The sequence below is a fragment of the Oryctolagus cuniculus genome, chromosome 6 (genome assembly GCF_051225735.1).
Source record: "Oryctolagus cuniculus isolate XC-2025 breed Fujian yellow rabbit chromosome 6, ASM5122573v1, whole genome shotgun sequence".
NCBI classification, from domain to species: domain Eukaryota; kingdom Metazoa; phylum Chordata; class Mammalia; order Lagomorpha; family Leporidae; genus Oryctolagus; species Oryctolagus cuniculus.
The window spans coordinates 150,394,036-150,419,994 of NC_142872.1; the positions used below are offsets into that span (position 1 = coordinate 150,394,036).

General features: G+C 38.6%; 1 protein-coding gene across 6 annotated transcripts in view; it reads right to left on the reverse strand.

Annotated features, from left to right (window-relative positions):
• TMEM65 (transmembrane protein 65) overlaps positions 1–25,959 on the reverse strand; it is a 121,139-nt gene that overhangs the window by 61,553 nt on the left and 33,627 nt on the right. For 3 of the 6 annotated variants that reach the window (XM_070075477.2, XM_051844812.3, XM_051844810.3), the window contains exons 2-6: positions 14,607–14,696; positions 12,583–12,627; positions 9,553–9,620; positions 6,020–6,074; positions 4,315–4,357 (exon numbers count right to left, since the gene is read on the reverse strand). In XM_070075477.2, the coding sequence (XP_069931578.1) occupies positions 4,315–4,357; positions 6,020–6,074; positions 9,553–9,620; positions 12,583–12,627; positions 14,607–14,696 (301 nt within the window). The remainder of the gene's footprint in view (positions 1–4,314; positions 4,358–6,019; positions 6,075–9,552; positions 9,621–12,582; positions 12,628–14,606; positions 14,697–25,959) is intronic. The other 3 variants (XM_070075478.2, XM_051844811.3, XM_051844813.3) reach the window with 1 other exon arrangement.

Consider the following 25,959-nt stretch of genomic DNA (forward strand, 5'->3'; position numbering starts at 1 on the left):
GGACTTCATCAATGCTAAGCTGCCATCACCTATTGGATGCAATCTCATTCTATGAGCTATAAGGTAGAAAAACATTTACCAGTTAAACTATTTATATCAATCATAAGACAGATATGTCAGATATCAAAATTTTTATAAATATGTATCTAAGAATCCACAAAATATGTTATTTGTTATTGAAAGACAACCAAAAGATCCAGTCTACCATTGATGGGCATTTAGATTGGTTCCAGGTCTTGGCTATTGTGAATTGTGCTGCAATAAACATTAGGGTGCAGACCGCTTTTTTGTTTATCAATTTAAACTCCTTTGGGTAAATTCCAAGGAGTGGGATGGCTGGGTCGAACGGTAGGGTTATATTCAGGTTTCTGAGGAATCTCCAGACTGATTTCCATAGTGGCTTGACCAGTTTGCATTCCCACCAACAGTGGGTTAGTGTCCCTTTTTCCCCACATCCTCGCCAGCATCTGTTGTTGGTAGATTTCTGTATGTGAGCCATTCTAACCGGGGTGAGGTGAAACCTCATTGTGCTTTTGATTTGCATTTCCCTGATTGCTAGTGACCTTGAACATTTTTTCATGTGCCTGTTGGCCATTTGGATTTCCTCTTTTGAAAAATGTCTATTGAAGTCCTTGGCCCATCTCTTAAGTGGGTTGTTGGTTTTGTTTTTGTGGAGTTTCTTGATCTCTTTGTAGATTCTGGTTATTAACCCTTTATCTGTTGCATAGTTTGCAAATATTTTTTCCCATTCTGTCGGTTGTCTCGTCACTCTCCTGACTGTTTCTTTTGCAGTACAGAAACTTCTCAATTTGATGCAATCCCAATAGTTGATTTTGGCTTTGACTGTCTGTGCCTCCCGGGTCTTTTCCAGAAATTCTTTGCCTGTGCCAATATCTTGAAGGGTTTCTCCAATGTTCTCTAATAACTTAATGGTGTCAGGACGTAGATTTAGGTCTTTAATCCACGTTGAGTGGATTTTTGTGTATAGGGAGGTGCCTTTCTCTGAAGGGAGGAGAGAACCTCCACTTTGACTATGACCGTGTCTAAACAAGATAAGAGTCGGAGAACTCAAGGGGCTTCCATAGCCTTGGAAACTCATGACTGGTGCATAGGGAGATTACTGATGCCATAAACAGGAGTGTCAATTTGTAAAGTCAACAACAGGAGTCACTGTGCACTTACTCCTCATGTAGGATCTCTGTCCTTAATGTGCTGTACACTGAGGCTTAATGCTATAACGAGTACTCAAACAGTATATTTCACTTTGTGTTTCTATGGGGGTGCAAACGATTGAAATCTTTACTTAATGTACACTAAACTGATCTTCTGTAAAAAAAAAAAAAAAAAAAAAAAAAGAAATTATCAATTCCCAACTTGACTCTCACTGGGATTAAACATGACAATAGGTCTGATCTGATTTCATCATCATTTAAAAAATCATCTATTATTTTTCACTTTATGTTTCTGTGTGGGAGCAAACTGTTGAAATCCTTACTTAAGGTATACTAAGCTGATCTTCTGTATATTAAGATAATCGAAAATGAATCTTGATGTGAATGGAAGGGGAGAGGGAGTGGGAAAGGGGAGGGTTGTTGGTGGGAGGGACGGTATGGGGGGGGAAGCCATTGTAACCCATGAGTCGTACTTTGGAAATTTATATTCATTAAATAAAAGATAAAAAAAAAAAAGAAAGTATATTAAAGAGAAAAAAAAAAAAAAAAAGAAAGACAACCAAAAGAGATTTTTTTAAAAGGGCAGGGAGAAATAGTTCTTATAAATATCAAGACACCCAAGAAAATCATCTCTAAAAAAGACTGTTTAATAAATGTAATGTGTATGAGCAAAGTAACATTTTGAGATTGGATTACTGTTTATAGACCTTCTCTATTCTCTTGAGGGGCAGGTTTTTCTACATATTACTTGTTGAATATTTTATTTAGTGGAGGGTTAAGCATGTGATTATAAAGTAAACTGAAAGTGTGTCATTGTAAAAATTAAAAGAAATTAAGAAAGGAAGGAGAAGGCAGGGTAGGGATGAGGGAGGGAGGCAGGGAGGGTTGGGTGGAAATTATCATCATGACCTTAAAACTGTTTATATTAAATATATGAAATTCAATCCCCTTATAATTTTTATAAATAAAAAATAAAACAATGTGAATTAATGCTATAACTAGTACTCAAACAGTATTTTACACTTTGTGTTTCTGTGTGGGTGGAAACTGTTGAAATCTTTACTTAATATATAAGTAATCTTTACTTAATATATGTACTTAATCTTCACTTACTATATATATAATCTTTACTTAATATATCTATAATATAATCTTTACTTAATATTTATTAAGTAAATATATTATTACTAATAAACATATTGTTTACTTAATATATTAAGTAAAGATTATATTGTATGTAATATATTAAGTAAATATATTATTTACTTAATAAATCTTTACTTAATATATGCTTAATATATATATGTTGAAATCTTTACTTAATATATAAATTGATCTTCTGTATATAAAGATAATTGAAAATGAATCTTTTTCTTTTTTTTTTTTTGACAGGCAGAGTGGACAGTGAGAGAGAGAGAGACAGAGAGAAAGGTCTTCCTTTTCCATTGATTCACCCCCCGATGGCCGCTGTGGCCAGTGCACCGCACTGATCCGAAGGCAGGAGCCAGGTGCTTCTCTGGTCTCCCATGCAGGTGCAGGGACCAAGGATTTGGGCCATCCTCCACTGCACTCCCTGGCCATAGCAGAGAGCTGGACTGGAAGAGGAGCAACCAGGACAGAATCTCGCACCCCGACTGAGACTAGAACCCGGGGTGCTGGCGCCGCACCGCAGGCAGAGGATTAGCCTATTGAGCTATGGTGGCGCTGGCCGAAAATGAATCTTGATATGATATGAATGAAATGGGAGAGGGAGTGGGAAATGGGAGGGTTGCAGGTAGGAGGGAAGTTATGGGGGAGGCAAAAGCCACTGTAATCCAAAAGCTGTACTTTGGAAATTTATATTTATTCAATAAAAGTTAAAAAAATAATAATGAAAATTAAAAACAAATGTCTTTAAAATCTATTGGATCACTTGGTTATGTTAAATGTAACAAAAAGCTATACACTAGCTATAATATTATCATTATTAACCTTAAAGTTGGAAACTGGGAAATGGAATATTTAAGAGTTTATATCAAGATAGTTAAATCACAAATAGCAGAAATACAAAATTGCTGCCATGGCCCTACAGCTGCGATACTTTATTTTTAACAGAAGCTTTTGCTCCAAGCACTAGTACAGAAGTGCCTTATAAAGGGTTATATTACTTATAAATCTGGATCCCTGCCACCCATATGGGAGACTTAGATTGAGTTTCCAGCTCTTGGCTTAAGCCTGGCCCAGTCCCAGCCATTGTAGGCATTTGGGGACTGAATTGGTGGGTAGGAGCTCTGTCTCTGTCCCTCTGTCTCTCTCTCTCTGTTCCTCTGCCTCTCAAACTTAAAAAAAAAAAAAAAAAAAAAAAGTTCTAGACTGTAAGGAAAAATAAGCATATCTTTTTTTCTTTTTTTTTAATAGAAAACTGTTACTTAATAAATATAAATTTCGAAAGTACAGCTTTTGGATTATAGTGGTTCTTCCCCCCATAACCGCCCTCCCACTCACAAACCATCCCATCTCCTACTACCTCTCCCATCCCATTCTTCATTAAGATTCATTTTTAATTATCTTTATACACAGAAGATCAACTCTGTACTAGTAAAGATTTCAACAGTTTGCACCCACACAGACATACAAAGTATAAAGTACTGTTTGAAGACTAGTTTTACTGTTAATTCTCATAGTACAACACATTAAGGACAGAGATCCTACATGGGGAGCAAGTGCACAGTGACTCCTGTTGTTGATTTAACAATTGACACTCTTATTTATGACGTCAGTAATCACCCAAGGCTCTTGTCATGAGCTGCCAAGGTTATGAAAGCCTCTTGAGTTCACCAACTCCAACCTTATTTAGACAAGGCCATAGTCAAAGTGGAAGTTCTCTCCTCCCTTCAGAGAAAGGTACCTCCTTCTTTGATGGCCCGTTCTTTCCACTGGGATCTCACTTTAAAAATCTTTCATTTAGGTCATTTTTTGCCATACTGTCTTGGCTTCCCATGCCTGAAATACTCTCATGGGCTTTTTAGCCGGATCCGAATGCCTTAAGGGCTGATTCTGAGGCCAGAGTAGCATCTCTTTTTTTTATACTTCTCAAAGGAAAATGGAGAAAATAAAGTAATACAAGATATAAATGCACAAATTAAAAAATGAATGGACCTACCCGAGTCCAGCTAAATCTGACACAAGATTTCCCAAAGCAGCAGCTAAAATTTAAAAACAGGTAAGTAGATTATTGCATAGAAGTCAGAAAAATCATTTTCAATACACCACTATGTAATCAATAGAGCAGTAGTCTGAAAGAATCACATTTCTCAAGCTGCAACAACATCCAAAGTAACTCACTGGATAGTTCTCAAACTCAAGATTTCAAAATAGAAAACAATTCTACAATTCTGAAATTATAATGTTCTTCTTCCATTAGGTAATACGTTTTTCTATTATAGCAGCCAGTTTTTATTTAAGTTTCAATATGAAAACACGCTATTTCAATATGAAGAAAGTATCTTTTAGCTGTATCATCATATATTTGTTTAGGGGAATTTGGCTATTTGGAATTAAACCATAAAGCCATACATATAGCACTGAAATTCAACAAAGTCAAGAAGACAAACTTCCTTCTTTAACTCATTGACCACAGGCTTTCTGCACAGTAAACACAACTATTTCCAAATTTCACCATCATGAAAAATAAAGTACTAATTAAGGGTGAGAAGGAGATAGCTTTTCAATCTTGTATTTTGTTATTTGATTTTTTTCCATCCAACTGAAAAATAAATTATTTAATGGAGACAAAGGGTAAAAAAGATTTGGGAATAACACTGAATTATCAGAAAAATTTGCTTTAAAAGTCAATATACCATTGTGGGGCCAACACTGTACCATAGCTGGTAAAGCCACACCTGCAGTGCCAGCATCCCATAAGGGTGCTGGTTCAAGTTCCAGATGCTCCAATTTCTTTTTTCTTTTTTTTTTTTTTTTGACAGGCAGAGTGGACAGTGAGAGAGAGAGACAGAGAGAAAGCTCTTCCTTTTTGCCGTTGGTTCACCCTCCAATGGCCAGCGCGCTGCAACCAGCGCACCGCGCTGATCCGATGGCAGGAGCCAGGTGCTTTTCCTGGTCTCCCATGGGGTGCAGGGCCCAAGGACTTGGGCCATCCTCCACTGCACTCCCTGGCCACAGCAGAGAGCTGGCCTGGAAGAGGGGCAACCGTGACAGAATCTGGCGCCCCGACCGGGACTAGAACCCAGTGTGCCGGCGCCGCAAGGCGGAGGATTAGCCTAGTGAGCCGCGGCGCCGGCCAGATGCTCCAATTTCGATCTAGCTCTCTGCTAATGCACCTGGAAAAAGCAGTGGAAGATGGCCCAAGCACATGGGCCCCTGCACCACGTGGGAGACCTGGAAGAAGCTCTGGCTCCTGGCTTCAGATCAGCTCAGTTCTGGCCATTGGAGCCATTTAGGGAGTGAACCAGTGGATGGAAGACCTTTCTTTTTGTCTCTCCCTCTCACTGCCTGTAACTCTACTTCTCAAATAAAATCTTAAAAAAAAAAAAAAAAAAAAAAAAAAAAGAACCAGAGGATGGAAGATACCTTTTCTCTCTGTAACTCTGCCTTTCAAAAATAAAATAAAATCTTTTTTAAAAAGTCAATATACCACAATTTTGTCACCCATTAGCTAATATAAAGTATCTAAACATTTTTAAGTACTACATAAACAAAGCTAAGAATCAGATTAGGATTAAAGAAATAAGCTTATAAACATCCCAATGAGTAAATTCAGTCAAATAAACTGTCCATTTCTAAACCTACCGACTGAAATGTCTTCTAAACACAAGGACAAGGGAGTAACATTTACTATTGTTAAATACCTGCCATAGTTGAAATTCCCAAAATAATTCCAATAGACAACTCGATATGAGTTCCCTGCAAAATGAGAAAATTAATTGTAAAATTTAAAGCTAGAGTGACTAGAAAAAAATAAAGAAGCATTAACAAAACGATAAAATATATTTAAGTTAACATGTTAGTATAGCAAAATTATATAAATAAAATGTGCAGAAATATATACTTACATAATGCAGTAATTCACATAAATGTCAGTTACGTACATTCATACAGAATTAACATCAATAACCTTTCATTCATTAAAATCATGCCTCTATAAAAATAAAAATAGCAACACATATAGAAATATAATTCATCAGTAAGAATCTAGAATGGGTCCTAATTAATCCTTCAACTTTATTTCTTAAGATTGCCTTAGCTGGCTGGTGCTGTGGCTCACTAGGCTAATCCTCCGTCTAGCGGCGCCGGAACACCAGGTTCTAGTCCCGGTCGGGGCGCCGGATTCTGTCACGGTTGCCCCTCTTCCAGGCCAGCTCTCTGCTGTGGCCAGGGAGTACAGTGGAGGATGGCCCAAGTCCTTGGGCCCTGCACCCCATGGGAGACCAGGAGAAGTACCTGGCTCCTGCCATCAGATCAGTGCAGCACGCCGGCCGCGGCAGCCATTGGAGGGTGAACCAACGGCAAAAAGGAAGAGCTTTCTCTCTGTTTCTCTCTCTCACTGTCCACTCTGTCTGTCAAAAAATAAATAAATAAATAAAAAAATAAAAAAAAGGACTATGCTAAAAATAAATAAATAAAAGATTGCCTTAGCTATTATTGACAATTTCCATTTTCTTATGATTTTAAAAAATCATTATTTATTTTTCATTACTTTTTAAAATTTATTTGAAAGAGAAAGAGAGATAGAGAGAGGGAGAGAGAGACAGAACTCAAATCTGCAAGATCACTTCCCAAATGCCTGTAATAGCCAAGGCTAGGCCAGGCTAAGCCAGAAGCCAGGAACTCAAACCAAATATCCCACATGGGTGGCAGGGACCCGATCACTTCAGACATCTCCTGCTGTCTCCCAGGATGTACATTAGCAGGAAGCTAGAACTGGGAGTGGAGAAGAGACTCAACCCAGACCCTCCAATGTGGGACGCGTTGTCACAACCAGCAGCTTAACTGCTAGGTCACACTAGTAGTTTTTGAGTAAACAATTTTTAAATATTCTTTGAACAAATTTTAATATCTACATGCTGTAAATTACTTTTTCTCATTCCTATTTAAAAACTAAGCTATGGCCATTGTCGTATATGTGACTTCCAAAATATCAAAAAGAAATCTTCCATCTCTCATATGTATTTTCTTCACAATCAGCAATCCTGTTATTATTCCTTTTCTTTAGCAGTCTTTTAAACAATAGTAGCTATAGTACAGTTATACTACAAATAATGACTTCAGCATTATTACACTACAAATAATACTATAGTCTGGTAGCTTTTTAAAATTAGAATCAGTGAAGCTGATAACAAACTCTACCTCAAAAGTTTCTAGTTATGAATTACTTCGATGTTCTCAAGTGAGTTGAAATAAAAACCCTACCTGAGAACTCCTAAATTGGTATCTAAAAATAAATAATTGATACCCTTTTTTCTTTTTTTTATTTTATTTATTTGTTTGTTTGTTTATTTATTTATTTATTTATTTATTTTGACAGGCAGAGTGGACAGTGAGAGAGAGAGACAGAGAGAAAGGTCTTCCTTTGCCGTTGGTTCACCCTCCAATGGCCGCCGCGGCCGGCGCGCTGCGGCCGGCGCACCGCGCTGATCCGATGGCAGGAGCCAGGAGCCAGGTGCTTCTCCTGGTCTCCCATGGGGTGCAGGGCCCAAGTACTTGGGCCATCCTCCACTGCACTCCCTGGCCACAGCAGAGAGCTGGCCTGGAAGAGGGGCAACCGGGACAGAATCCGGCACCCCGACCGGGACTAGAACCCGGTGTGCCGGCGCCGCTAGGCGGAGGATTAGCATAGTGAGCCGCGACGCCGACTGATACCCTTTTTTCTTCCCAGGATATTGGCAATAGATCTTTGATCCATGTAACGTTAATACCTGAAGAGAATGACTTCCACATAAAATATACTAAAACTACAAGAGTACTTCAAAAAGTTCCTAGAAAATTTAATTGAATGGTAAGTTTATTTGACACAAAAAATTCTGAAATCCATGCAATTTACTAGGCTAATCCTCCGCCTGCGGTGCCAGCACACCGGGTTCTAGTCCCGGTTGGGGCGCCGATTCTGTCCCAGTTGCCCCTCTTCCAGTTCAGCTCTCTGCTGTGGCCCGGGAAGGCAGTGGAGGATGGCCCAAGTGCTTGGGCCCTGCACCCACACGGGAGACCAGGAGGAAGCACCTGGCTCCTGGCTTCGGATCGCGCCGGCCATAGCAGCCATTTGGGGGGTGAACCAATGGAAGGAAGACCTTTCTCTGTCTCTCTCTCTCTCACTAACACTGCCTGTCCAAAAAATAAATAAATAAAGAAGCAATTTTTTCTTAATACACATTTTCCATTAACTTTCTGAAGACCCCTTACGTATACTGCAAGTTGGTAGCTGCCTTCTTAAATGGACTACGATCATCCCATTTTACTTGGACAAAATAACATAGGAGACAGGCATTTGCAGTTTTAGAAGACTTGCATTTTAATTACAGATCTGAGTTTAGAATATGGGTCCAATATTGGTATTCATTAACAAAAGATATGTCATCATAAGAAAAGTAAACCAGCCAACCTTGAAATGAAGCAACCCTTTTATAGAGCACTCTTACATTAAAATGAGCACAACAAGGAGGAACTTTTTAAAAATACCACAATGGAACAAAGACAGACAGAGGATATGTTCTTTTTTTTTTTTTTTTTTTTGGACAGGCAGAGTGGACAGTGAGAGAGAGAGAGACAGAGAAAGGCCTTCCTTTGGCCTGGAAGAGGGGCAACTGGGACAGAATCCGGCGCCCCGACCGGGACTAGAACCCAGTGTTCCGGCGCTGCAAGGCGGAGGATTAGCCTAGTGAGCCACGGCGGCGGCAGGATATGTTCTCAATGTCCTGAATTGAAACTTAAAGACACTTTCGAGCTAAATGGCTAGGTAATGGCTAGACTGTGTATGAAGATACCCTTTTAAAACATTACTGCAAGAGAAAATTCTATGAGAAACTAATCAAATAACCCATTCATGTGTTGACAACCAATGATACAAAGAACATCAGGAAATTTTACACTTTTCTTTAATAAAAATGTTTAAACTATAATAGGATACTGTAAACTCTAAATGCTTTATCTAAATGCTTTATCAAAAGTCATGATTAAAAACAAACAAACAAACAAAAAGTCATAATGATTAATATAGATGAAGCCTTAAAGTTGAGTTATGGTCTTATATAAAATACAGTAAAGAAATATCATTTTTCATTATGTCAATTAAAACTTCATAGCTATAACATGCAAATTATCAGGAAAATGTAGAACACATTAGTTTCTTTACCAGCTCAAAACAGAAACAATGAGAGAAATAACTTACTGCAACAATCATAATTGCATTATCCAAAAAGCCAAACCCTATGAAAGGTATCGCATTGTGGATGAATACTGAAAAACATTAAAAACAGAAAAATATATTTTAAAATTTCCATAACTTTACAATGACAAATGCAAATTATATGATTTAAATCTCCTAAATAAATTTGATAATCATTAAATTCCATTGTCCAATAGATCCCAATGTCTAAGAGATCCTTCTACTGCTAAGTTTACATGGTAGACACTATACTGGGAAAATAAAAAATACATAATATGTAAAAAGAACTGTGTTAGGCTTTTCTTACTAGTAATATACATACAGAGAAGTCTGCAAAAGTTTATGGAAAATGTACATTATAAAAAACTAAGCATGGATTTCAAAATATTTTTGCACCAAAAATAATTCATTTTTAATTCCATTTTCCATGAACTTTTGAAGTATCCTCATACATACAGTTAATGGCAGGACAAACCAGTAAACATGAGTACTACAGTTTACCTGATGACTACTGACATCAATCTTTATCACTTTTATGCCTAAAGATTGATATCATAAAACTGATCTCTATTAAAAATGATAATAAATGCCTTGAATTAAATTTCAGGGGTTCCTTACAATAACCAATTTTTAAAGAAATATCTAAAAAGGGTATACCTCATCGATGTACAATCTTTTTTGCTTCTCACAAGTATCCCTAAATGCTATTACAAACTATAAATAATATGTGATTCAATAAAATTGTAACTTGGCCTTTTCCTACCAAAGGCACAACTTAACTCAACCATCTGGTAATCTGAGTGACCTGAGATACCAGAAATTTAACTAGAAAGAACTAGCACCTATATATTTTTTGATATATTTTATATTTGCATTTTAGTCTTTATATATTTATTTTATTTTTCTTCAGCACATTGCACAATGCCAAGGGTACAGTAGAAACTCAGTAAATATTGGTTAATTAAATCGAGCACCACTAACCTAGAAAGGAAGAGAATTCCATATTAAGAAAATTGAAGATAGATCGTGAAACAGATTAAAAACTGGAAAAAGGTAAAAAAGACTTCATTCTAATTAATGTATAAATATTGCCAAGATATAATCAACATCAATAACAACTGAGGACTTTTTAAAATAAATATCAAACTCTTAAGTTTTATATTACATCCAAAAATAATCCCTTAAACCAATTGGTTATTATGTGTTCAGTGCTTTCAGAGTCTTTCTTTAAAATACGATCCAGAAGTATTGCTTTAGTGAGTTCTGTACCAATCAAGAATGGAAAATAGACAATAAATTAAGAAAAAAAAGTATTTCTCCCATAACCACTATCAAAGACTAAGATTAAGAGGAAATACCATATACAATGCTATTATGAACAACAGTATAATTATATAAGATAGCACATAGAAATTCACTTTAGATTTCTTCTTGCTATCAAATAAAAATGTGGAAGGTCAAGAACAACATTTTAATTATAAAGATTATTTTAAAAGCTACTAAACATGATAAAAATCAAATAGCACATTAATAAAACAGAATTTTTCAGACTCTAGACTTAAGCTTTTTGACTTTTTGCCTCAGTTTCTTAACTATTGAACATTCAAAATTTTAATAATAAGCAGCTTCCAAAACACACATGCACACACACACATATATATGTTATATATATGACCCAATTTCCAAAATATGATAAATATTTTGCAGGTCAAAAGGGAATACTGTAATGAAATTTCCAAAATCCACTAAATAAAACAATTACAGAGAAAACTACTTAAGTATATCTCTGGAGTCAATCTAAAAACTGGCCAGTTATAAATACCTTAACATTAGGTGTTTAAGCCATAAATTAAGATTACAGTAACTGCTGCCCCTGCAAGAAGTTCCTCAGTAAAACCAAAGTGTATGCTACTATAACCACTCTGAACTATGTTACATTTGTGTTTCCACTGAAATAAATGTGTCTTATATATAAAATTTATTTTTAATCCAGTGGAAAAATACAATTTTTCACAAAGTTAAGTAAATATAAACTGCTCATTCCACTGGGAACTTGCGGTATAAACATAAGTAAGACTTGGTTCTCAGCCCTATAAGAGTACAAGTATTGTAATACAGCAAAAAAAAATTACTTTCAATGATAACAACATTATACAGTGCTATGGATATAGATAGTATAAATCTAGGCTGATGAGAATCAAGAAAGATTACCTGGGAAGAAAGTCTTAAATAATTCCAAATTGCTTTGGTATTTGAGGAAAGCTATTAATTTCTAATATAAATTACAATCTATCTATGAGAGAAAAATGAACTTCTAATTATATAAATTTTTTCTCCAGTATGTAATGATCTATTAATTTGTGATCTTCGATTTCCTTTGGGAAACACTATTCTATATAACTCAGTGGTTGTTAGCAAATCACAATTAATATTTAGTTAATTTACAACCTCTTAAATTTGCTTCTCCATTGAATAATTCTCTTCTGTCACCATCTTTATAAGCCCCCAAACTGTTTTACATTACTTCCTTCCATGCTAGTCTTAAATATTTATTTCTTACATAATAGAGAAAAGAAAGAACACAAAGAGTATTGTAAAAAGGTTTTATCCTTCATAGTTTTACATGAACTTTACTTTTTTCATTATTACAACCAACCAGAAGCATTTTCCCTACCAAAGAACAGTCCTACTTAACTGTGCACCTAGATATTCTAGTTCTGCAGTTACCCACCTTAAATTCAAATACTTCCTTTTTCCTGAGAAGTAAATACATACTTTTTCCTGGGAACTAATATACATTCTACCATAAGTATTATTCTATTTTTAATTATAATAATATTTTAACAATATCAGTAACTTAATAGTATAAAATCTTAAACCAAGTTTATAAATTTAAGCTTTGGCACACTAGGATTATTTACTCTATCTGTAAATATTTAATTTGCTGGTTCTTTGGTGTTTTCAATGACTGATGCAGTTATTTCAAGTCCAAAAGAGAGATGCACATATATTTAATAATTATAGAGCAATTACCATATCTCAGCTGTCCTGGGGTGGGTGGTTGAGCTTCCAATTTCTCTACATGAGAAAAAAAAAGGGGGGGGTTGTGGGACAAGAATTAGTTACTATAGCATGATATTTTTTACAACAACGAAGAAAATATCAGCAGATTCACAAAGTGGGAGAATAAAAGTTTATTTAGTAAATTATCTTAGGTTAACAAACCAAAGTAATACATTCAAAAATATTAATTGATACAGATTAAATTACAAGGCTAAAAAACAAAATTGAGCTTTAGTAACAAGCCTACCATGGACCACACAACCCTGGTTAATCATGTGACTTTTTTTCTTTTCAACTCCTTGCATCTATATAATTGAGCTTGTTTGCATTAATTCTAGTACAAAAAAAAAAAAACTTCAGAAATAATACCTACTCTTCTTTCAAAAAAGATTTTTATTTATTTGAAAGTCAGAGTTACAGAAAGAAAAGGAGAGACAGAAAGAGGGAGATCTTCCATCCCTTGGTTCACTCCCCAAGTGGCTGTTAACAGTCACGGCTGAGCCAGGCGGAAGCCAGGAGCTTCATCCGGGTGTCTCATGTGATGGTAGGGGCCCAAGCAGTTGTGCCATCTCCTACTGCTCTTCCCAGACCATGAGCAGGGAGGTGAATCAGAATTGGAGCAGCCCTGATACCAACAGGGCCGATGTTATGGCATAGTTGTTAAAGGCGCCACCAGTAACACCAGCAAATTTTATGAATGCCACTTGTGTCCCAGCTGCTCCATTTTGAATCCATCTCCCTGCTAATGGCCTGGGAAAAGCAGCAGGATATAATCCAAGTGTCCAGGCTCCTGTCATCCATGCAGAGGACCTGGATGAAGCTCTTGATTCCTGGCTTCAGCCTGGTCTAGGCCTGGCCATTGCAGCCCTCTAGGGAGTGAACCAGTAGATGGAAGAGCTCTCCATCTCTGCCTGTCTCACCCTCTCTCTTTCTCTGTAACTCTTTCAAGTAAATAAATAAAACTTTAAAAAAATGATAAACCTAGATGACTAAGAAATATAAATATCATTGAGAGCAGGGAAAAAGGATATTCAAATATACATGGATATCCTTTAAAAAAAGGAAAATATTTTAAAAGCAATGTATTACAACAGTGACTTCATTGGATTATGTTCTGTTTCTTAATTAATCCCAAATTGATAACATACTGAATATTTGATTTTTGAAACTTCTGAAACCTATACTGTATAATGCAGTATTCTATACAATAAAATAACAAAAAACATTAGAGTGTCACTCAAAATCACAATATGCCATTTATAAAATAAGTCATACACATAAAAGTTTTCCCAAGTATAAATCAAAGTAAGTATCTTTAAACACTAACAAATATCAGAAGACCTAACCTACCTAGTCTCTCACTAATAACAATTTCACATGTGTGCAAGTACAACAAAAAACTATGGATTAAAAATTAGAGAACTGTATTTCTTTATTCTCAACCACTCCAACAGAATTCATAGATAATACAGAGAAAAACCTATACGGTGGATCATTCTAATCTAAAGATTTAGTACAACTAGATTATCCAAGGAAACATATTACTAGTGGCATATTTATAATTTATGACAAAATAAGAACAAAATATTTAGTTTAAAAAAGAAAAAAGCAAGTAAATCTGTTTATAATCTACATAAAAACAGAATGTGGTCCATACTTATGACTGGTATTTGACTAATAAGGCATATAGTCCATAAAGGTTTTACAATAAGAAATACACTAAAACTTACAGTTTAATCAATTATAGTATTCAGAAAGTTCTGAGAGTGGAAGTTTCAGTTTCCTTTTCCATTTGGAGAAGAGTAAGAAAAAAAGACATACTAATTTTGGAAGAATTTCACATTTGATTAAGATATAGTTTCCATTATCTGATTACCACTGTAATCTACTTTGAAAGCATGCAAGTGATTTTCCAAATTTTTATTTAGGAAGACAGGATACCACTGTAATTCAAAATTTTCTGGTGAAATTATCATGCAAAGTTGGTTACATACCAGAACTATTTAGTTGTGTTACTCTCATCATCATCACAGTTCTGACACTATGAGAAGTCCTTGTCAGTTGACTGGAACATGTTGAAATACCTAAAAATTCAACAAGCACGACCTTCCCAATAGAACAAGAGTATAGACAGCCCTTGCTTTAATATCTTCGAATTCCCTGCACACTTAAGCAAAATACTAAAAATATGCTACAATTCCTAAGAAAGGATAAAGGCAAATGGATAACATGTAGTAGTAAAGAGGGGGAAAACCGAAAACTGTAACAAATATTACTAATCTTTATTTCCTACTACATATAAGGATTAAAAATTAAAAGTAATAAAAAAAGTTAGGAGAAAGAAAATAAGATACATCAGGGAGAGAAAGCACTGGTACAGAGATGAAATTGAAATCAAAATACAGATTCTCTCTCCTAGTTCACAAAGAACCTAAGGAGTACAAGAGGAATCACAAAGGGAACATTTCCTAGAAAGTGGAAATTGTATTGGAAATTATCCAGCAAAAATTTTTTAAATCATAAATTGATCATTTTGAGGCTTCCAATTCTATGAATCCCCCTCTTGATTATATTAACTGAGTCAAAACACACATGAGAAGTAAAAAAAAATCAGTTGTACCATTATACAACAGAGTCTGAAAATAAGCTCTAACAATCTGTACAAGTTTTAAAATGTAACTGCTGTTAACACAACCATCCCGAAAACACAAGCTTTATTTCCCCCACATAAATATTATTATCTCAGCATTAAGAATTTTCTTTTGACATATGGTAAATTATGTATACTTACACTGAACATGTATTCTATTCTAATGTTTTCTTAAGTAGACCTTGGAGTTAGATAAACCAGTTCCTTCAATTTCTCATGTATGTGTATGTATTATAAAGTACTTCAAAGAAGTTCATGAAAAAATGGAATTAACAAAGTTTATACTGGTGCAAAAAATTTTTGAAACTCATGCATAGTTTTACAATATGCATTTCCATGAACTTTTGGGAAACCTTTCATATATATATATGTGTGTGTGTGTGTGTGTGTGTATATATATATCACTTTCTCCCTTTCTTTTCTGGGTATTTTTCAGTAATGAGATAACTCTTAAGATTGCATGTTACTACACCACATTTGTTAATATATTTAAACTTATATTCCAGTACAGAATTTTGATAATGACTAAGTAACCACTTATCAGACTTATTCTCCTACATAAAACAACCATAAACTAGAGACAAAAAACACAATAAGGTAGCAGGTAAAGTCACCTCCTGTGACACTGTCATCCCATATGGGTGTCAGTTCATATCCCTGATGAACTCCACTTCCAATCCAACTCCCTAATAGCCTGGGAAAAGCAAGAGGGCCCCAGCCACCCACGTGGGAGACTCAGAAGAAGCTCCTGGTTCCTGGTTATGGAAGATTCTCATTTTGTCTGTCTGTCTCTCTCTCTCTCTCTCCCTCTCTCTCAAATAAATAAATAAATAATTTTTAAATACAATAAATAAATATAAATAACTAAAAGCACTGGAAAATGACCAAAAACAGGTTGGTTAGGAAAGAAATCAATACTCAGAAGAAGGAATGACACCAAGTGAGTTAGTTGCCTGTTTGTTGCAACTGTTAGCATGCGGCAGGTTCTGATCATAACATACAGAGCAACTAAAACTCATAAAAATTGCTCAGACTTTCTCCCTGAAGAAAGAAGAGGACAGAATTCCAAGTAACGGAAGTCACTGAAAAGTGAGGGGAGAACCCTGGAAAGGAGGGAAGCAGATAGCGCAAGTCCTGAGTTCTGTGTAAACATTCAGTTCAAATCTATGGCTGACTTGTGACCCAAGAAAGTGTGGAACTCCAAAAATCTGGGACCAGGCTTGTGGTGAAGTGAGTAAAGCCACCACTTACAATGCTGGCATCCCATGTGGTGCTGGTTCATGTCCTGACTGCTCCATTTGCAATCCAGCTCCTGGCTAATGTCCTGGGAAAAGCATCAGAAGATGGCCCAGGTGTTTAGGCTCCTGCCACCAACAGAAAAGATCCAGATGAAGCTCCTGGCTGCTCAATAAAATAAATTTTTAAAACAAAAAAGCTGGGGCCGGCGCTGTGATGCAGCAGGTTAACGCCCTGGCCTGAAGCACCAGCATCCCATATGGGCACCGGTTCAAGACCCAGCTGCTCCACCTCCTATCCAGCTCTCTGCTATGGCCTGGGAAAGCAGTAGAAGATGGCTCAAGTTCTTGGGCCCCTGCACCCATGTGGGAGACCTGGAGGAGGCTCCTGGTTCCTGGCTTTGGATCGACGTAGCTCTGGCTGTTGCAGCCAATTGGGGAGTGAACCATCGGAAGGAAGACCTCTCTCTCTCTGTGCCTCTCCTCTCTTTATGTAAATCTGACTTTCAAATAAATAAATAATCTTTAAAAAAAAAAAAGCTAACAAATGACTTAAGGATTTCTAAAAAAATATTCTATTAAGCCAAAACAATGCAGGAAAGAACAGAGGAACAAAAAACAAGGACAAACAGAAACCAAACAGTAAAACTATAAATCTATAATCACCCCATCAGCAATTTCAATGAAACAGAAAAGAAACAATAAAGGAAACAGCAAAGTTAATTATTTGAAGAAATCAACAAGATTAATACACCCTAGTCACAATGAGAGAAAGAGAGAGAGAATACTAATTATTAATATCAGGAATGAACATGGGAACACAACTACAGATGCTATAGACATTAAAAAGACTTAAAAATTCTATGAATAATTTTATGTCAAACAATTCAACAACTTACATAAAATGGACAAATTCCTTGAAAAATCTAACTTACCAAAACTACCATAAGATGAAACAAAGAATTAAAGAGCTCTAACAAAACTGAACTTGTTACCAAACACAAATACAAATGGACATAAACCCCCCACCACACACACACATACTCTTCCAAGCCTGTGTGTTTTCACTGGTGGATTTTGTCAAAACATTTGAGGAAGAAAAACTTCATTCTTACACAAACTCATAAGCTGTTCCCAAAAACATGACGAAATACTTCCCAACTCATCTTTTAGGACAGAATAATACTAAAAACAAAGCTTAATCAAGAAATTACCAAAATAGAAAAAATTACAGACCAATATCCTTCATGAACCAGCACAAAAATCCTTAATTACCAAGTGTTTTGCTTTACTAAAGTGTGCTTATTCATGAAAATGGCAAAAATTACTAACATTCAAACTTCCTAACATTTTCCCATTTCTTATTTCTCACTATCTGAAGAAGCTGCTTTTTAGAGGATCCCATGTTTAGAAAAATATAGTGTAGGCAAATTGTCTTTAAGAATCTGTAATATTTACATATAGGATTTCTTCAGGTTTCACCTTTTAAAGTCTGCTAGTGAGTAATACAATTGTCACAAACTGCTAATTATATTGTATCAATTCAAATGAAAATTATTTGGTATGTGGCTCTTTCCCCTATATGTCCTTGAAAATTTAAACACAATTATTATAATATATAGACAATATTTGTGTTTTTTTCTTTTTATATAATTTTTTATTTATATAAAGGGAATAAATTTCATGTATTCCAGATCCACAGTTTCAAGAATGATACTTCCCACCCTATCCTCCATCCCTCACTATCACTCTCCTTCCTTTCCTATTTTTCTTTTAATTTTTTCAATTACATACTTTCAATTTACTTTATAATCACAAGCTTAACCCTCCACTAAGTAAAGAATTCAACAAGCAGTAAGTAGAAAGATCACTGATCCTCAGGAGTATAGAAAAGCGCTATAAACAATAATCAAATCTCAAAATGTCAATTTCACTCATATAACAAACACACAGAGATCCATTACAAATCCTGAAAACTTAAGAAAAATACCTTGCCTGTTTAAATGTAAGATTTTAACAGTTATCTGCAACTGTGCTAGAGATACTTAAGTCTTACAGGACTAAAGATTTCTGTACACCTGACCATGCTTTAAAAGTTCACTGTAGGGGTAAAGCCACCTCCTGCAATGCTGGCATCCCTTATGGGCACCGGTTGGAGACTTAGCTGCTCCACTTCCTATCCAGTTCTCTGCTATGGCCTGGGAAAGCAGTGGAAGATGGCCAAAAGCCCTGGGGCCCTGCACCAGCATGGGAGACCCAGAAGAAGCTCCTGGCTCCTGGCTTTGGATCAGTGCAACTCTGGCCATTGCAGCCAACTGGGGAGTGAACCAGCGGATATAAGACCTCTCTGCTGCCTCTTCTTCTCTCTGTGTAACTCTGACTTTCAAATAAATAAATAAGTCTTTAAAAAGAAAAAGTTCATTGTAAAAGAAATTCCTGTCCAATTGTTTTCTTATCATTGCTTTAGTTTGTTTATTTGTTTTTTAACCTAAAGAGGCATCTGGTAGGAGAGAAAACTGGTGAACTGTAGGCCCTAATACATTGAGCCACAGTTATAATCAGGTTTTCTCTTTTTTCCTGTATTTGAAGTTATCCAAGAACAGTTTTTTGTCAGCACGATTAAGAAGTTTTTCCAGGGCTGGCGCTGTGGCACAGCAGGTAAAGCCGCCACCTACAATGCCAGCATCCCATATGGGAACCAATTCGAAATCCAGCTGCTCCAATTCAGATCCAGCTCTCTGCTATGGCCTGGGAGAGCAGTGGAAGATGATCCAAGTCCTTGGGCACCTGCACCCACGTGGGAGACCTGGAAGAAACTCCTGGCTTCGGATCAGCCCAGCTCTGACTGTCACAGCCAACTGCGGAGTGAACCAGCAGATGAAAGATCTTTCCCTCTCTCTCTGCCTCTCCTTCTCTTTCTGTGTAAATCTTTCAAATAAATAAATCAATCTTAGGCCGGTGCCGTGGCTCACTTGGTTAATCCTCCACCTGAGGCGCTGAAATCCCATATGGATGCCAGTTTCTAGTCCCGGTTGCTCCTCTTCCAGTCCAGCTCTCTTCTGTGGCCCGGGAGGGCAGTGGAGGATGGCCCAAGTGCTTGAGCCCCTGCACCTGCATGGGAGACCAGGAGGAAGGACCTGGCTCATGGCTTCGGATCAGCGTAGCTCCAGCCATAGCAGCCATTCGGGGGATGAACCAATGGAAGGAAGACCTTTCTCTCTGTCTCTCTCTCTCACTGTCTAACTCTGTCAAATAAATTAAAAAAAAAAAAAAAAAAAAAAAAAAGGGCCGGCGCCGCAGTTCAATAGGCTAATCCTCCATCTGCGGCGCTGGCACACCAGGTTCTAGTCCCGGTCGGGGCGCCGGATTCTGTCCCGGTTGCTTCTCTTACAGTCCAGCTCTCTGCTGGGGCCCGGGAAGGCAGTGGAGGATGGCCCAAGTCCTTGGGCCCTGCACCCGCATGGGAGACCAGGAGAAGCACCTGGCTCCTGGCTTCAGAACAGCGTGGCGCGCCGGCCGCGGCAGCCATTTGGGGGGTGAACCAATGGAAGAGGATTTCTCTCTGTCTCTCTCTCTCACTGTCCACTCTGCCTGTCAAAAAACAAACAAACAAACAAACAAACAAAAAAACACTTTTTTTCCAAGGACATATTCTTGGGGCAGTAATCCTACTACAATAATGACCAAATGACTTCTAACCATATAAGAACAAATACTGGGCCAGCACCATGGCTCACTTGGTTAATCCTCCATCTGTGGTGCTGGCATCCCATATGGGTGTTGGGTTCTAGTCCTGGTTGCTCCTCTTCCAGTCCAGCTCTCTGCTGGGGCCCGGGAAGGCAGTGGAGGATGGCCCAAGTGCTTGGGCCCTGCACCTGCATGGGAGTTCAGCAGGATGCACCTGGCTCCTGTCTTAGGATCAGCGCAGCGCTGGCCGTAGCGGCCATTTGGGGAGTGAACCAATGGAAGGAAGACCTTTCTCTCTGTCTCTCTCACTGTCTATAACTCTACCTGTCAAAAATAAAAAAAAAAAAAGAAAAAATACTGCTTTTTTTAATCGTTTTTATTTTCATCTGCTTGAAAGTGGGGAGCAGGGGAGGAGGTAAGCAAGTGACTGCAGTATCTTCCATCACTCTCCAAATGCCTGCAACAGCCAGGGCTGGCCCAGGCCAAAGCAGGGAATTTGGAAGATCATCAAGTCTCCTTCATGGGTCACAAGGCCCAAGCACATGGGTCATCACTGGCTGTTTCCCAAGATGCATCAGCAGGAAGCCTGAAGGGAAGAGGAGTACTGGGACTCAAACAGGCACCCCAATATGGGATGTGGGCATCCTAAAGTGGCAACTTAACCTGCTGTGCCACACATCTGTCTCTTCTCATTTGAAAGCTCAGATGGGGGCCAAGCAGGTAAAGTCTCCACCTGAGATGCTGGCATCCCCTGTGGATGCTGGTTCATGTCCCAGTTGTTCCACGTTAATCCAGCTCCCTACCTACATGCCTGGGAACACAGCAGATGTTCAAGTTCTTGGGCCCCTCCCATCCCTGTAGGCGACCCCGATGGAGTTCCAGGCTCCTGGCTTCAGCCTGACCCTGCCCCAGATACAGGGGAAGGAAAGCAGCAGATGGAAGAGCTTTCTATCTCTTTCTGTGCATCACTCTGCCTTTCAAATAATCAAAATATATTAAAAAAAAAAAAAAAAAAAGACTCATTGGGGCTGGTGCTGTGACAGAGTAGGCTAAGCCTCTGCCTGTGCTGCCAGCATCCCACATGGGTAGCAGTTCATGTCCTGACTACTCATCTTCCCATCCAGCTCTCTGCTTAAGGCCTGGAAAAGCAGTGGAAGATGACCCAAGTGCTTGGACCCCTATGCCCATATGGGAGACCCAGAAGAAGCTCCTGGCTTCAGATTGGCCCAGCTCCGGCCGTTGTAGCCATTTGGAAGTAAACCAGCAGATGGAAGACCTTTCTCTCCACCGCTCCCTCTTTCTCTCTCTGTAACTCTGCCTCAGGAAGGCAGGAAGGCAGGAAGGGAGGGAGGAAGGGAGGGAGGCAGGGAGGGAGGAAGGGAGAGAACTAGAGAAAGAGAGAAAGAGAGGAAGGAAGAGGGAGGGAGGGAGGAAGTTCCTTTTCTTCAAATTATATTCCCCACTGAACCTCCCCAATAGCAAGTTCTTGTCTCTTACTTTCCAGAGAGCATTATTTACAACACTACCAGCCAGCCCAGAGGGCCCTAGTGATCCCCATCCTGTGTAGCCGTCTCCTGTACTGTACTATGGTAAAAGGGATGAACTATCAATCACATCTAAGACTGGGTTAATAAAAAACTATGGGGCCAGCATTGTGGCATAGCAGGTAAAGCCACTGCCCGCAATGCCAGCATCCCATATGGGTACTAGTCTGAGACCTGGCTGCTCTACTTTCCATCCATCTCCCAGCCAAGGGCCTGGAAAAAGCAGCAGAATATTGCCCGAGTGTTTGGGCCCCTGCTACTCATATGGGAGATCTCGAAGTAGCTCCTGGCTCTTGGCTTCCACCTGGCCCAGCCCATCTGAGGTATAAATCAGCAGATGGAATATTCTCTCTCTCTCTAAGTCTTTCAAATAAATAAATATTTTTTTAAAAAATCTGGGATTATGATTTGCAGTGAGCATTTTAAGAGCAGTCTAGTGAAACAGTAATTAAAAATCTTAACACCCATCATTACTACACTATTTTGTGAGGAAAACAAAATATACTAACAGCTTAGCTGAGAACACTAAACAATAGAATTGAAAGTTAAAGGGCCGGCGCCACAGCTCAATAGGCTAATCCTCCGCCTGCGGCGCCAGCAACCCAGGTTCTAGTCCCAGTTGGGGCGCCGGTTCTGCCCCGGTTGCTCCTCTTACAGTCCAGCTCTCTGCTGTGGCCCGGGAGTGCACTGGAGGATGGCCCAAGTCCTTGGGCCCTGCACCCACATGGGAGACCAGGAAGAAGCACCTGGCTCCTGGCTTCGGATTGGCGCAGCTCGCCGGCTGCCATGTGCTGGCCATAGCGGCCATTTGGGGGGTGAACCAACGGAAAAAAGGAAGGCCTTTCTCTCTGTCTCTCTCTCTAACTCTGCCTATCCAAAAAAAAAAAAAGAAAGTTAAAGAAACTCTCCAGATTTTAATGAATTTACCACTGACTGATTTGCCTATAAGAGGCTTGCCTATAACAAGAATCTACTTGCCAGCAGCAAACACAATGTTCACGCCCAGAGGAATGAACTTCTGGCAAAGGAGATGGCACTTCTCAAAAAACTGCCACATACCACTGAGACTTCACTTTCCCCTTCAGGAGGAACCTGCTCAGCCCTCTTAATCCCCTGCCGAAACAGTGCAGAATTGTTATGTTTTGATATAACTAACCATCCACACACACAAGCATACCACTGTGTCTAGTCATTAAGGAAACACAGGTTGTGGTCTGTGTTATAACTGACTCTGACCTGTGGTCACTCAACTTCTATAGAACCATTTCCTTTACGGTGAGGTAACATTCATCTCAGTTTTATAAATTGGCAACACTTAGCTGTTATCAGTTCTATAAAATTACAAGACATATCACATTTGACTTTCACTGTTATTCATGATATCTGCGATATCGCATTTCCAAATACTACTATTGTCCCAATCAGTATATGTTACTGAATCTACCAGATGCAGTAAGGACCAAGAAAGGGGTGCAAGATCAACAAAAGATAAGGAAAGTTGAGAATAAAACCCAGGTCTCTTGATTCTTATGTCAACTATGACTTTCACTACATCACATTTTTCCTTAGTGAAGGCAATTTTGTTTATGAAACTACCAAATCCTTAACTCTACTTGAGTAAGTTTCCTGAAAGCATATTCCCAATATTTATTCAAAAAAGAAAGATTACGTGTTTTTTTTTTTTTTTTTTTTTTTTTTTTTTTTTTTATTATTATTTTTGACAGGCAGAGTGGACAGTGAGAGAGAGAGACAGAGAGAAAGGTCTTCCTTTGCCGTTGGTTCACCCTCCAATGGCCGCCGCTGCAGCCGGCGCACCGTGCTGATCCGATGGCAGGAGCCAGGATCCAGGTGCTTTTTCCTGGTCTCCCATGGGGTGCAGGGCCCAAGCACCTGGGCCATCCTCCACTGCACTCCCTGGCCATAGCAGAGAGCTGGCCTGGAAGAGGGGCAACCGGGACAGAATCCGGCGCCCCGACCGGGACTAGAACCCGGTGTGCCGGCGCCGCAAGGTGGAGGATTAGCCTATTGAGCCACGGCGCCGGCCTTGTTTTGCTATTTTCAAAAACTAATAAATTCAGGTAAGTAAGTACTCACAGCAAAGTTTTTAGTAAAATAAATAACACAAATAAATAAATAACACAAATAAATAAACATGGTAATATTATTACCATGTTATTAAAATATAAAAGACTGCCACCTCTGATAATGTCAACTGGAGAACAGAGAAAGTAATATTTGTTTATCTCATATTTTGCATCACCAAATTTATCTTCCATAACAAAAGTCATTCATTTTGAATTTGAGCTCTTTTTTCTATTAACATGGGCAGATAAAACTAAAACTAAAACTGATGATTTCACAAACTATAGAGCAGACTTAAATACTCATGAATTTGAATGAATTATCTACTTTTTATTTTTAAAGACTCATTTTATTTTTATTTGAAAGGCAGAGTTACAGAGAGAGGGAGAAATAGACATCTTCCATCAACTGGTTTACTTCCCAAATGGTCACAACAGCCAGGGCTGGGCAAGGCCAAAGTCATGAGCCAGGAGCTTCTTCTGAGTCTCCCACATGGGTGCAGGGGCCCAAGAACGTGGGCCATGGTGGGCCATTCTGCTACTTTCTGAGGCACATTAGCAGGGAGCTGGATGGGAAGCAGAGCAGCCGGGTCTTGAACCGGCGCCCATACGGGATGCCAGCATCACAGGTGGCAGCTTGACCTGTTAATGCCACAACACGGTCCAAATTACCTACTTTTAAGAAGTCAATAGGAGGAGCAGGCACTGTGGCATAGTGGGTAAAGCTGCTGCCTGCAGTGCCGGCATCCCATATGGGCACTGGTTCAAGTTCTGGCTACTCCACTTCCGATCCAGCTCTCTGCTATGGCTAGGAAAGCAGAAGAAGATGGCCCAAGTCCTTGGGCCCCTGCACCCATGTGGGAGACCCAGAAGAAGCTCCTGGCTCCTGACTTCAGATCAGCGCAGCTCCAGCTGTTGTGGCCAATTGGAGAGTGAACCAGCTGATGGAAGACACCTCTCTCTCTCTGACTCTCCTTCTCTCTGTGTGTAACTCTGACTTTCAAATAAATAAATAAATAAATCTTAAAAAAAAAAAAAAAAAAAAAAAAACAGAAGTCAACAGGAATAGGAGGGAGAGGAGGAAGAAGAACGGGAGTGGGGGGCAGGTATAGTGGGATGAATCACTATGTTCTTAAATTTGTATTTGTGAAATGTATGAAGTTTGTATTTCTTAAGTAAAAGGTTTCTTTGAGGGGAAAAAGTCAAAAATATCTGTTTTGACTTCTTTTTAGTCAAAATCAATTGCTGCAAACATACTAAATAAGCCATATTTTATATATGCTTACATATAATTTAAATGTAAATACATATTCACACTTAACATGTTAAAAGAATGAGGATATTGAGGTTGAGTTTTTAATATAAGGAGAATTTTTAAGGTAAGCTAGAAAATAACATTAAAGCACAGGCTGAGAATCCTTTATCCAAAAGTGTTCCAGGTTCAGAGCCTTTTAGATTTTGGAATATATACACAGACTTTATTGGTTGAGCATCCCCAATCCATAAATCCAATATCCAAAATACTCCAAAATCCTGAATTCTTTTTGTCAGGGCTCAACAAACTTCAGATTTCAAAGGATTTGGGGTTTCAGATTTTCATATTAAGAGTACTCAAACTGGGACCGGCGCTGTGGTATAGCGAGTAAAGCTGCTGCCTACAGAGCCGGCATCCCATATGTGTGCCAGTTCCAGTCCCGGCTGCTCCACTTCCTATCCACCTCTCTGCTATGGCCCCTGTACCCGAGCTGGAGACCTGGAAGAAGCTCCTGGCTTAGGACTAGCACAGCTCCAGCTGTTGCAGCCATCTGGGGAGTGAACCAGCTGATGTAAGACCAACCCCTCTCTCTGCCTCTGCCTCTCTCTAACTCTGCCTTACAAATCAATAAATAAGTCTTAAAAAAAAAAAAAAAAAGAGTATACAAACTGTACTAAATTCCTTTGGATTTCTGAAAGGAATAGTTTATACTCTTCAACCATAAAGAATGCAAATACTGGGTAAAGCCACAGCCTATCATGCCAGCATCCCATATGGGCACCACTGCTCCACTTCCGATCCAGCTCTCTGCTATCACCTGAGAAACCAGTAGAAGATGGCCCAAGTCCTTGGGCCCCTGCACCCGTGTAGGAGACCTGGAAGAAGCTCCTGGCTC